At 35.7% G+C, this 13,299-nt stretch overlaps 2 protein-coding genes across 2 annotated transcripts; one reads left to right on the forward strand and one right to left on the reverse strand.

The window, feature by feature from the left end:
- Positions 1 to 3,911: 3,911 nt before the first annotated feature.
- Positions 3,912 to 7,538, forward strand: LOC117907045 (FHA domain-containing protein PS1-like). Its single transcript, XM_034820396.1, has 6 exons — positions 3,912 to 4,344; positions 4,596 to 4,801; positions 4,890 to 6,263; positions 6,364 to 6,499; positions 6,611 to 6,996; positions 7,097 to 7,538. Exons 1-6 carry the CDS (start codon positions 4,071 to 4,073, stop codon positions 7,340 to 7,342), a joined length of 2,622 nt encoding a protein of 873 aa, XP_034676287.1. The 5' UTR covers positions 3,912 to 4,070; the 3' UTR covers positions 7,343 to 7,538.
- A 1,285-nt stretch (positions 7,539 to 8,823) lies between these two features.
- Positions 8,824 to 11,476, reverse strand: LOC117907046 (protein SENSITIVE TO PROTON RHIZOTOXICITY 1-like). The gene is given in 5 exon segments (XM_034820397.1): positions 8,824 to 9,110; positions 9,113 to 9,781; positions 9,784 to 9,924; positions 9,927 to 10,574; positions 11,371 to 11,476. Coding segments are annotated over 4 exon segments (1,578 nt in total). The 5' UTR covers positions 10,531 to 10,574; positions 11,371 to 11,476; the 3' UTR covers positions 8,824 to 8,946.
- Between the last annotated feature and the right edge of the window lie 1,823 nt (positions 11,477 to 13,299).

Raw genomic sequence — 13,299 nt, forward strand, 5'->3', positions numbered from 1 at the left:
TTAAATCATCACTTGCATATCCTTTAGTGCACTCTTGTGTATCATCCTAGCTTTGTCTTGTATTTGAGCTATCCTTAAGCTAGGTTGAGGGATTCTTTCTTGTAAAATCCGAGTGTTAAAGCCTTCAAGAGGTTTGAATCTTGAAGAGATTGTGTAAGAGCCTATTAGAGCCGGAATCCAAGTGTAAGAAGATTGGAAGCTTGGTTGAAGTTTCAAGTTAGTAGAACCCTCACTCGGTTAGGAGATTGAGGAGAGTGGACGTAGGCAAGGAAGTGTTGAACCACTATAAAACTCGAGTTTGAATTCTCTAACTCTATCTCTTTATTTTGTTCATATTGTGCTTGAACTTGTTGTGATTGAAAAGAATTTTAAAAAACCCAATTCACCCCCCCCCCCCTCTGCCTCCCTCTTTTGGGTGTTTTTCTTAATTAAACATAACCTTTATTTTCTCAGATACCTCTCACAAAATCTGGTGGTACAAAAATCAATGCATGGAAGGGCTTTTTGAGTGGTAGCCTGCTGTGTAAAATCCACTAATGCAGCCTTGATGAAGATCTCTCAACGGAGCTGATTGTGAGCAAAATGGTGCCATCCTCCAAAGATCATGTAGGATGATGATAAGATTTCCTCCCCATGAACTCACAATCTTGTTAATCATGTGATACAAGTATAGTTTATGTTCTCAAAACTGAGACCTACACATACCCCAAAGTGGAGTTCCAAATTTTATGTGATAGTGGAATTCCTCTTGTAGCCTGAACTGATCTTCCCTCCAAAACTCAAGAACTATCCCTAGTCTTCTCAAAGTGGATGTTAGAAATCATGTGGGACCCCTCTAGAATTTATATATCAATCAAACCCACAAAAACCCATTTTCCAACTATTGCAATCAAGGATGAATATGATAATGGTGATCGAGGATTGTGGTGTTGACCCACTTCACAAGTTGTTTAAATCTTCATATCTCTGAATACTTCTCTTTTTATTATCATCTCTGAGTGGTTGTCTCTTCCATTTTTCACCAGTCCATGATTCCCCTCATCCAAGATGCTCCTTCCTTCCTTCGTTTAAGACCCCCCTTTTGCTGCTCCAAAATTCTGCCACAAATCTTTGTGATCTCTTTAGCTTCTTCTTAGAAAATTCTGGTGTTAATCTCCACCCATAAAATTCTAGTGCTTGTGTTCTCTCCCAAAAAATATAATCTAATGATCTTTATCTTCCAAAATCATGTCTTCAATCTTCAAAAGAAAATATGGTTCTCAAATCCGATGCACGTTGTTCTTCAAGGACAAATCCGATGGCATTCTCTCACCTCCCATGGCATGTGTTGATGCTTCAAAAAATCCTCAGATGGTTGCCATCTTCCTTCTCTATCCTCCCCTTCTCCCATGCAGCAACCCCTATTTTTAATGGTGTTCATCCCCACAACAAAATCTGTTCCTTCTCTTGAAAGTTCCAAGAACGTCTCCTCAAAAAATCTCCCCTATTGTGTTGACCTTCCTCTTCCCATTTCTTCTCAATTATCATGCCTCGTAATCCCCTAGCCTCCCCTTCCCAATGGAGGCTTCTTTCCACTTCCCCACTAATTTTATTTTTTATTTTTACCTAAATAAACGAGTAAATAAAATAAAAATAAATAAAAAGGTATTTTGGAAGTAGAAATGTAAATAAAAATATATATAATATAATATAATAGTAAGAATAATATCAATAAAATAATAATAATCTTAATAATAATAATGATAATAGAAACAATGGTAACAAAAACAAATCTAATGATGATAATTATAAAAAATAAAAAAATAAAATGACAATAATAAAAAAAATGTACAATGACTATATATATATATATATATATATATATATATATATATATATATATATAAGTAGATATGAAAATAAACAAACAAATAAATAAATAACTAGATATAAGTGCGCAACACATATTTATAAAGAAACATGCAAGCTACGTAGGCCATGCAAGCCACGTAAGCCATACAAATGACTTAGGAGTGTTGGAACAATCCCTAGGACTAGGCATACCTAAATGGGCCAGGTGTGCCTAATGGGCCCTAAATAAGTCTAAACAAATTGTCATAAATACGTATCTAGTATCTCGAATGACTCAAATGGGTGAGATATGTGAGTAACAATAGGCTTCCAAGAACTGCTATAAAGTATTGAAAGAGTACTTAATCAAGGTATGTGCCAAGAGGACAAAATGGAGGGTCTACACCTATACGAAAGTTTCTCATCCTATGTATAAGATCCATCTTAAGAAAGAAAGTCTTCTTAAGGTCTTTCTCTCACTCTTTCCTCTCAATTCCCTTTCATAGCTTACATTTCATTAGTTTGTTTCTTATTTTATAACAATTTTTTCCCAACTTTTTAATAAAACCCAAACTTGTAAACCCCTTTTAATATAAAATTGGTAAAAAAAAATTTAATGAAATTGTTAAACTTCTTATCAAAGAAAATAAAGATAAAATCATTTTTTTTAATAAATCTTTCGTAATTCAAATAAAAGTCACTTTGAACTTAAATATCTTTGTAAATAATTGTAAAAATATTTTTGGATGGGAATTATTTTATAAATTAAATTGTAAAAATATTTTTTAAATAAAAAGTGATTGGAAACATGCTATCTTTTTAAATATATATTTTTTTTCTAAACCATTTGTGAAAGATCTTTTCTATTCATAAAATTTATAAAATTCTTTTTAAAAATAAAATTTGGAATAAAATATCTTTGATAGATAAAATTGTAAAGAAATCCTTTTTAAATCTCATTTTATAGAAGCAAGATGTTAATATTATGACAACCTTTCCTTAAACCCAAAAAAGATAAAATCTTTTTTGGCAAATAAAAAAGGAATTAAAGTATATTTTGTAAAATCCATTTTACTATAAAAATTCATTGTACTAATAAAATTGAATTGAATTTTAATACTTGTAAATAAATTAGTAAAAGTCTTATTTCCAACAAAAGTAATAAAAATCACAAATAAAATTGAATTGTAATAATTCATTCATTTTCTAGAAAGTAAATAAAAATCATTCCTTTTCTAGAAAAATAAATAAAAATAATCTTTCTTGTAAATAAAATGAAATTGAAATTTAATAAAATTGCATTCAATAATTTTTTATTTAATAATAATGAGTAACAATAATTTTCTTGAAAATAAAACTTGAATACAAAATAGGATTGAGTCAAAGTATTTGTTGAAAATAGTTTGAAACTTTTGTTTGTAAATATATAAATTGAAATCATTAATTTGAATTTTTTTAATGTAAATGATTTATTTTTGAAATTTCTTTAAAATGTTATAATTGTTAAAATAATAAAATCATTTATTAATCAATTTAATAAATAACTTTGTGCAATTATTTTGTAATTCATTTTGTATTTTTGTAATATAATTTTCACTCTAACTTGCATATATTTATTCATGAAATTCTTTTCTCATTTAGGATTAATTAATTAATTTTTATAATTTCTTTTATTCATTTTTAATAGAGATGTGTTTTTTATGGTTTAGAGGATGTTATACACGTTGTACTTTTCCAATAAGTAACTTGATTATCGGATTTAGATTTATAGACGTATTTTTCCTTTAAAGGAATTCATATTAAGGTTTTATTTAAAAAAATAAATAAATAAAATAAGTGATGACTAATTTTTCAAAAATCAAATAATTTTTTATAAATGAAAAATTGTATAGGAACACGCATGAAAAATTGTAGGGGGTCACATTAACATTCACCTAATATTACTATTTAAATTTTGTTTTTAGAATGTAAATTATACTAGATACTCATCCCCAATAGACTTCAGTTTCCAAGTGTGATATATTGAATTCTTTTTTGGGAAATTCGGGGGAAAAAGTACCGTTAAGGTCATTACCCAACGGTCGCCTTTTCAGATATTCAAAATCAAAATGCAAAACCTTTCTTTTTCGGTCCAAGAAAATCAAAACCCACCTCATTTCTTCATAAATTCCCCAAAACTCCGTTTCGTTTCTTCAGAAATTCTTGAGAAACCCTAGCAATCTATCTCTTTATCGAAGGGAATGATCACCATGGCTGATGAAAATGAGAAGAAAATCCCTGTATTCACAGTCCTGAAGAACAACGCCATTCTCAAGAACATCTTCGTGATCGACCAACCACCGCCGGGGATCTCCGAACCGGAAAGACCAGAGCACGTATTGGAAGAGATCTTGATGGTTGGAAGACACCCAGATTGCAACATCATGTTGACACATCCAAGCATCAGCAGATTCCACCTTCAAATATATTCAAACCCCACGTTGCAGAAGCTCTCTGTGATGGATTTATCATCTGGTAATTGCATTTCTGTTGTTTCTTTGATGTGCTTTTGATGGGTTCTTGATGCGTTGTTGTTCTTGTGCACTGCATAAAGATTACAGAAAATCAGTAGGACCTTTGTTCTGCTGTTGAACCTCCAAATAAGAAAAATAATTAACCTAAAGTGGAAATGAAAATGGCCCTTTTGAAAACGTTTTCACGTTTTTGTTTTTGAATTGTTTGATGGGTTCTTGATTGATCCTGGATGGGTTCTTGTTCTTGGTCAGTACATGGGACTTGGGTTTCGGAGAAGAAGATCCAACCGCGTGCTCGAGTTGAACTTAAAGAGGGCGATACAATAAGGTTGGGCAGCTCTAGCAGGATCTATAGGCTGCATTGGGTTCCTTTGAGCCAGGCCTATGATTTAGAAAACCCATTTGTGTCAGCGTCAGATGTGTTGATGGAAGAAGAGAAAGAAGATGAAATTTATCAGGTGAGAATTATAAATCTGGAGTGATCGTAAGATGTTTGTCAAAATGCTTCTGAATTTTCCTTTGTTTTGTGTTTTGGTTTTTGTGTAGGATGTGAGTTCATTTTCTGTTGACAGTAAGGAAATTCAATCACATCATCCAGTTCTGAAGGGCATGGAATCTTTCTTTTCTGATGAGAATTGTGAACCATTTGTGGAGAAACCAATTCCATCTGCACCTCCAGAGCCGGAAAACATGAATTCTTCAGCTTCTGATGAAGAAAAAACAGAAGGAGAAGGTCTTCCAGTAGTTGAGGCACTTGAAGAGATAGAAAATCAAAGTCCATCAAGAAAAGATTATGAACAGACGGAGATACTGGGTGCTGTGAATTTGTTGCCTTCTGCAGAGGTTCTCTTGGAGACAAGAAATGAACAATTGGATGAAAAAATCAAGAGCCCACAACCTCTTTTTGTCTCAGATGTATTTTCTCAAGGAGAAACTCCAGTGGGTCTCCCAACAAAATCCTGGCAAAAATCTAAGTTGCTTGGAAGTCTGGATTCGTCTGTTGCTGATGATAAAATAGAAATCCCATTGGTAGCTGAAGTTCTTGAAGAAGTGGAAAACCAGAGCCCTCCAAGAAAAGGCTATGAACAGAGAGAAGCCTCAGGCCTCCACTCCGTAGCTGTCACAACTGAATCTGTCAATTCGTCTGTCCCAGACAGGAATATTCTCTCTGATATTGGGAATCAACAATTTTGCAATGAAAACCAGCCCCCTAAACCTCTTCCTGTGACCCTTGGACTGTCTGATGATGAAAATCCAGAAAGTCCTCCAGTAAGATTGGAGCAAAAATCTAGTTTACCTAACATATGGTCAAGAAGAGGTAAGCCTGCTAGTGTTCTTCAGATTCAAACAGGCAGGAGCACAAGAAAGAGCATTGGTGATGGTAATGGTGCTAAAATTAGAAAGCCAAAGCAGGAGGATTTGGAAAATAAACCAATTTCGAGGGCTCTTTTCCCTATGTTTGATGGGGAAGAGACAGAAATTTTTACTCCTAACAAAGAGAATTTTTCACCAAATACCCTTCTGCTGAAGTCTGTGAATAAGAAGAAGGGCATTCTAGAAGAAACTAAACAGTCCGCATTGTGCAGATCATCATCATCTTCAAAGTTTTCCACTGGCCCCAACAAATGTTCAGAAGAAGATACGTCCACCTTTTCAGACAAAGAGAACCAGACACCTCAAGTTCTCCAAATACGAAAATCAGTAAGGCCCTCTCCTGAAAATAGCTCTAGAAATCGTGGAAAGTTGGAACAGGAGATTATGGTAATGAAGAGAGGAGCAGAAAGGGTACCATTTCATTCTCTGCTTGAGAATGCTGCTTGCAAAAGCAAGTCAGAAGTTTCAATCCTTGGTGCTAAAATTAGAAGCAGCAATTCTGTCAACTGTACTGGAACCACAGGGAATGCCACCAACTCTTCTTTTGTAAGTTGTTGAAAAAATGTTTTTGTTTCTTTTCAAGAATTTATTACCATTGATCCAACTAAATTTGTTGTATGTCTACACATAATAAATTCATGCGCAGAACAATTCTGCTGGAGAGGGAAAGAGAAGGTGGAACATGGTAGTGGACGCTACTTGCCTTCTGAACAAAGAGTCGAGGAAGTCATTACAGCTTTTACAAGGTCTCAAGGGAACTCAACTAATCATTCCAAGAATGGGTAAAATATTATTCAAAAGGCCTTCTATTGCTTCCATTTCCCAAAATAAAATTTTAAACAAATTTGCGTGCCCTTTTGTAATTAATGAAAATGATCCTCCTTTGATTACAGTCATTAGGGAGCTGGATTGCCTGAAGCGACGAGGTAGTTTGTTTAGAAGAATATCAGAAGTTTCTTTGGTGTTGCAATGGATTGAGGAATGTATGGTGAAAACAAAGTGGTGGATCCACGTTCAGAGCTCTATAGAGGAAGGAAGGCCCATCGCACCAACCCCTCCTGCTTCTCCTCCTCGATTCAGTGAAGGAAGTGGGGGATTCACCAGTGGGACGATAAGCTCAGTGCCATTTTCTGCCTGCGGGAGTTTAATGGAAATAGTTTCGCCAACTGCAGAAGACCATATCCTTGAATGTGCTCTTTTCTTCAGGAGAATAAAGAATGATGGACAGCTTGTCCTTCTTACCAATGATGTCACTCTGAAGATCAAAGCCATGGCAGAAGTACTCTCTCTCTCTCTCTCTCTCTCTCTCTCTCTCTCTCTCTCCCTCTCTCCCTCTCTTGCTAAATCTGAACATTTGGCATTATTGCTGTTTGTTTCAGGGTTTGAATTGTGAGACAGTAGAGGAATTCCGTGAGAGTCTGGTGAACCCCTTTTCTGAGAGGTTCATGTGGTCTGACAGCTCTCCCAGAGGACAGACTTGGTCCTACTTAGATGATGTAGTTCTAAGGGAGAAATATTACCGCTGCCCTCTGAAGAAGGCATCAAAGGGAGGAGAAAGTGCAAAGGGTTTGAAGCTGATACTCCTCCATAATTCTCATTATGGGAAGATCGGTTCAATCAGCTAACACCGATTAAGGCTGTCTTTTAACAATGGTAATTGTTCTGATATCAATGGAAATTGATCTTTTCAGGCTCTAGCTTGGGCTCTGTTTCATTTCTGAGGAAGCTGTATCTGTTTTGGTGATTGCAGTGGCTATTCATTGGTCATGAAATGTTGTGAGATCAATATTATATCATTCCGCTAATATTCTTACTTGCCCACATTAACTCATTATAAGGTAGCTATTTAGAGATACACAGATGTAAAAGGCCAGCCCTTGAGTAGGTTCCATTGCCTCCTGTTCACTTGAGAGATCAGATTGATGCCTTTTTCCTTGAGTCACTTAGGAGTTGCATATACACGATGGAGTCCAGTTTTTCTCTCAAACTTGAAACCTCGCACATAAAGTGCAGCAAAGTTACCAGACCTCTAAAATGTTCATCCTCCTGATCCAGGTTGACATGACAGACAAATGGGCAATAATAAGAACACTTAAGCCCTGAGAGTTTTTTAACTTGTTGGGAAGAATTTATGATATCAATATTTGCCACATTAGTTCCTGGAGTTCACCAATACTTCCTGATATATGCTTGTTGGAGATTTTCAATTGACACAAGCTTTTAGGGTGTGTGCATAGGTATTTTAGAAACTGTCCGCCTTCCAATTACAATCTGCAATAGATCCAATTTTCCTTCCCTCTCTTGCTTTCTCTTCATTGTGCACCACACTTGTGATAGAATTCAGATGACCCATGTCGATAAAAGTCGCGGATTCAGTTCAGATGACTCACATTGATCAGGATTGATACGTAAGGGTCTTTAGTTCTTCTTTGTTTCTTTCTCCAAATGGTCCCAGTATATGTATATTTAGCCGCCACACAGCAGATATTCCACAAGAAACATAGCATCCCAGAAATGATTTGAATTTGCTAGTATCGTGAACCGTTTCCATCACTTTCAGTCAAAACAGGGGCAGGGCCGGGGCTTGAGAGAGTCTGTCAGTTTGACTCACTTGGGTTCAGGTATATGAAATGGACAGATTCCAAGCCCATGAGACAGCTGTGTAATACTGATAAAATACTCGGTTTGCAATCTTGCCAGTGAGGAATTTAATAATGCAAAGCCCATCATTGGATTTTACCAAAAGCATTCTCATATTTCTGCAACACAAAACGCCAGAACTTGATTGGGAAGCCAGAAAAAATGCCAGTAGCTATCATCCTCTTCTCTTATTCATATCTGGTATGATCCTGTCCTGCCTCTATCTGCAGCCACTCAAGCATGCTGCAGGAAGTACTGGCAACATATGCTGCAGCCTAAGGTTCCACAATCCTGGTAAACATGAGCAATTTGGTGATGATTATCTTCTTTTACACAATTTATATTACTGATTACAGCTACAAGTACGGCAGAGATTGTGTACCTCAGCGTTCATACAGGATAGTACTGGCTGACCTTCAAACTGCGGCCTTACTTCAACAATGGCAGTCACAAACAAAGGCACAAGTGATTAAAGAAAAATATTTATTGAAAATCAAGAAATAACTAGTACATGGGTCACCTAACCATTGAAATGTGATTTCAATAAACCCCAGGACCCCTAATGAAAATTGAAATAACAATCTGACTGCTACTCAAGATCATTAGAACTAGACTCGCCTCCAGTCTTTCTTGTATAGCTACAAGACCCTGGGACAAGAAAAGAGAATGAACTTTCTGAGTCTTCAAATGGGGGTCGAGGGAACTCGTGAAACCCAACGAGACTACAAGGATCAAAGGTCAATGGTGAGAAAAACCAGTAGGCTCGTCAGCACCCCTTTTTACATCCATCATCATATCTTGAACTCCACTTCCACTCGAAGCATTTGAACTGAAGTTGAACCCCATACTTCCAACCTTATTTGCTGCTCCATTGCCTTCCCCACGGTCAGATGGCCCAACAGATCCTTTAGTTTCATCAAGGGGAATAGCAGGAGTGTGGCCTTGGAAGAGAGCAATATGCCCAAAAAGCTTGTCTTTTCTTGAGAAAGTGGTTCCACAGGAACAAAGCCACTTATCCTTGCCACAATGCTTCTCATGAGTTTTAAGATCAGCAATAACTGAGAACTTCTTGGTGTTGCACCTGCTGCAAGTGTAGCTTTTGTCGCAATGAGTCCTCTTGTAATGATTTTTCACACATAAAATGGTTTTCAGAGGTTGAAACTTTTTATGATCCTTGTTGCGCTTGCAACCAGCAAAAGGGCAGGAATACCTCTTAATAAGCATTGGCTCAGAGCTGGATTCCTTGTTGGGTTTTGCAAGAGCTGCTGGAGTTTTGTATTCATCACCATGACCTCTCATGTGCATCCTCAAATTCGCATCCCTCTTGAATCCCTTACCACATATCATGCAGAAGTGGGTGTGAGGTGCAAGGATTTCTTCCTTTTCTAGCTGTAAGATCTCATAGGAGCCAGGAGGAAGGTTCTCCCTTCATCAGCATCATCTTCATCTTTCAGTTCATGTTCTTCAGTAGCATTGTTTTGTTCAATTACACAAGCACCAGTTAGATCAATCTGGTTAGATTGATCAGAAACCTTGCTTCCACCACTACTTTGTGCCACACCACCCCATTCATGCCTGTTCCTGAAGGAAACAGTACTCCACCAAGCTGCCCAAGCTGTCCAACAGAAGGACTAGCCGTCGAAAGGGTATTCTTCACAGATGGGAGAAGAGTACCAGCAGTCGTGATCAATTGAACAATAATAGAAGTGAGATCAGCAGTGACAAGCTGCTGCTGCTGAGCTACAAGTTCATTTGTTCGACCCAAAACTTGGCTTCTCCGACCAACAATCAGATGGACTAAATCCTGGAGTTGATGTATCTTCTGTTCCAGGAAAGAGAGATTGCTAAGCATCACTCTTGGATCCCAGTCTTGGATTCTATTGGGTTCTAGCATCTCATTCATCTGACAATCTTCTCGGTTCAAGTTTTTGATTTGACTATTAGGGTTGCAAGGAAGAGATGATGGGGTTGCAGAAGTCTGGTTGAATTCCTGGAAAGCTGGTTCAATCCTAACACTGTAATCTAGCACAGAAGGATCTTCCCACTTCTGCTGATGCTGCTGCTGCTGCAAACTAAAATTGGTGAATGATTGTTGATCTTTCGGTAATTCATTCCCGGATGAAGATGATGATTGTGTCCAGGTATCTACAGAAAGCCGATCTTTGAGATCCATTTTCAAATCCTTTTCTCAGGTACTAAATTAAATGCCAATTAAATCTGAGACATAGCATGCAAAACATCCATTAGGCACTCCAACTAAATTCAACTAGGAAAAAGAAGTACAGCAAGAAATTACTCTAAAAATCACATGAAGATATAATTCCATTCAAGCATTCAAAAGGACGAAAACACCCAAGAAATTACTCCATTAGGAACATTGAACCCCAATTCATCTCCCCAAAAACTAACCTGGGTATCAAGCATTTTTCCTATTTACCCTTTCTGATTAAATTAAAACTAATTAAGCATTTCCTGACAGAAATCAGGACCAGAAAACAAAAATTTAAATCATTGATTCAGAAATTTACTCATGAAATCAAAAAACCCCCACCTCAAAAATCAACCATCTGAAAACCCTTTCTCCATATGGAAGTCAAACCCCCCTAAAAACTTTTCAATACCTCTCAAAAGGGGAGAAGTAGAAAAATAAATAAATCAGAAGGGAAAATCCCACCTTATTCAATCTGATGATTAACCCAAGATTCCAAACCTTATTTTTAGATCATTGGAATCATAAACTGTTCCAGTAAACACAAAATCACCCAAAAAGAATTCCCATGTTCTTCAATTTTCAGAGATGTTATCAGAAAATCTCATTCCGAAAATTCTACAAGCAGGAAAAAAAAACTGAGTAAAGGCAAAAAAAACTAGAGGTTTACATAGAAAAACTAGAGATTAAGCATGTTATTATTATCAAAAGCTTTGATTCTCTTACAACAACCCTATAAAAGAGCAGGAAAAAAAGAGAGAGAAAGAGGGAGAGAGAGAGAAAGATATAGAAGAAGAGTCTCACCAGATTCAAGATTGCAGAGATAATTCTATAGCGACTATTCCGTTCCATGAGAAGAGAGGGAGGAATTGAAAAGCAAAAGGGAGCTCAACTGAATCAATATATATCAGCATCTCCGGAAGCAAGAGGGGAATGGTCTGTTATACAGTGGGGGCCATGATAGGTTTGACCCCCATCAATCCTGAACGTCCATTTGAAGCAAAGCTCAAACCTCCATTGGTCTTCACTGTTATCCGGTGGGCCATCCCCACCAGATCATGACACGATTCAATCACAGCCGTTGATGGGTCAGGTTGATGAGACTGGTTTCACTCAAAAGGTAACAAAAGATGTGAAATGAGGCTGATTGGAGATAGAGTGGGGGCCACCAAAGCTGGATGGTGCGATATGATTGGTGAACACCCGAGGGCCCCACCATAACAATCGTATATATCTCACACATTTGACCCTATTTATTGAAGTTTATTGAAATGGTCTCCGCCTCGGAGAGAGTGAGAGGAGCTGGGGTGTTGCCAAGAAGCTACGCAACCGCCACCACCACCACCCAGTCACCAGGACGCCAACCAAACCCAATGTTGCTGGACTCACCGCTGCTCTCCCACTCTACGTCACTCCTAAGTTCCAAGCCTCTTCCCACCATTCTTAGAGGCCAAAGGAAAATTGTTCTCTCCTCTCCACCACCCAAGTTCTACTTCCATACTTAATCAATATTCATCTTTTAATTTCATTAAATCAATTCAAATCAAAGATCTACACTAACACTGTATTTTTTGGAAATATTAAAAAAAATCATAACATAAAAAATAATTATATAATAAAATTATGACACATTTCAATTTTAAGTTAAAACCCGTAAGTTCGTCTTTTAAAAAAAAGAATTCAATATAAAAAATAAACTCATCTTTTAAAAAAATAAGTTAAATATTAGAATTCACCACCTCTTTCGAAAAGAGTAGTAATTTTATATTTATTTTTTAATAGTATTTTTTTTAAAATAACAATAAAATTATCTGTCTTCCATGGATCATTTTTAACGCGGGGAGAATAGGGATTTGATGACGTGGTCGGTTGACCAGCATGTGACTTTACTATCAAAAACTATTTATAATTTCTTTTTAATATCAAATAGGATTGGAAATACAAAGGAAGGTGGGGAGGAAGGGTAATTTGGTAATTTTATAAAACAATTCTACAAAATAAGTTTTAACGATAGTTTGATTATTTTTAAAAATAAAATTTTATTTGAAAAATAAAAAAATTAAAATTAGTTTTTTTAGCTTGTTCTCTTAAATATTATATACTTATCTATAATGCAAAAAATTAAAATATTCTTCATATTTTTTTGTTGTTTCCCAAATATTATAAAAATATACTTAAAAAAAAATAAAATTTATTCCTAAGAATAACTTATTTAAAAAAAATTCAAAAAATAATTATTTGTCAAATAATTATCAAACATATTTTTGAAAATTTAAAAATATTTTCTATTTTAAATAACACAAAAACATTTTTAAATGGAAAATTTCAAGCATACCCAAACTCTCACCCATTCACTTATATTTCATTTTTTATTTTTTTATATATCATTTTAATAGTGCAATGATAAGAACTTTGAGACTCGAGCTAGTACAATTGGTCAAGGTTAATATTCGGAAATGTGGTCCCATCAAGTGGTACATGATCATGGATTCGAATTCTGTCAATGATGATACCCTGAATTTACTCGATGATGATTGTTGTGGGCCCTCAACACTCCGAGGTTTGGGTCCTCATAGCAAATCTTAAAGATTTGATAAAAAAGAACTTTGATATATTTATATTAAAATAATAATGTTTTAAAATCTTTTTAAAAAATTAAGGTATTAAAAAACTTTTGTTACCTCAAATTCTAAAATTTAAAAAAAAAAAAAAAACATAAAGATATAAAGTAAA

Source organism: Vitis riparia, chromosome 18 (genome assembly GCF_004353265.1).
Source record: "Vitis riparia cultivar Riparia Gloire de Montpellier isolate 1030 chromosome 18, EGFV_Vit.rip_1.0, whole genome shotgun sequence".
In the NCBI taxonomy this organism is placed as follows: domain Eukaryota; kingdom Viridiplantae; phylum Streptophyta; class Magnoliopsida; order Vitales; family Vitaceae; genus Vitis; species Vitis riparia.

Bases quoted from the DNA above. Each gene is read 5' to 3' on its own strand.
- LOC117907045 (XM_034820396.1), top strand. From the start codon at position 4,071: ATGATCACCATGGCTGATGAAAATGAGAAGAAAATCCCTGTATTCACA. The intron at 6,264-6,363 runs GTAAGTTGTTGA...ATTCATGCGCAG, and splicing joins ATGCCACCAACTCTTCTTTT to AACAATTCTGCTGGAGAGGG. The intron at 6,500-6,610 runs GTAAAATATTAT...CTTTGATTACAG, and splicing joins ACTAATCATTCCAAGAATGG to TCATTAGGGAGCTGGATTGC.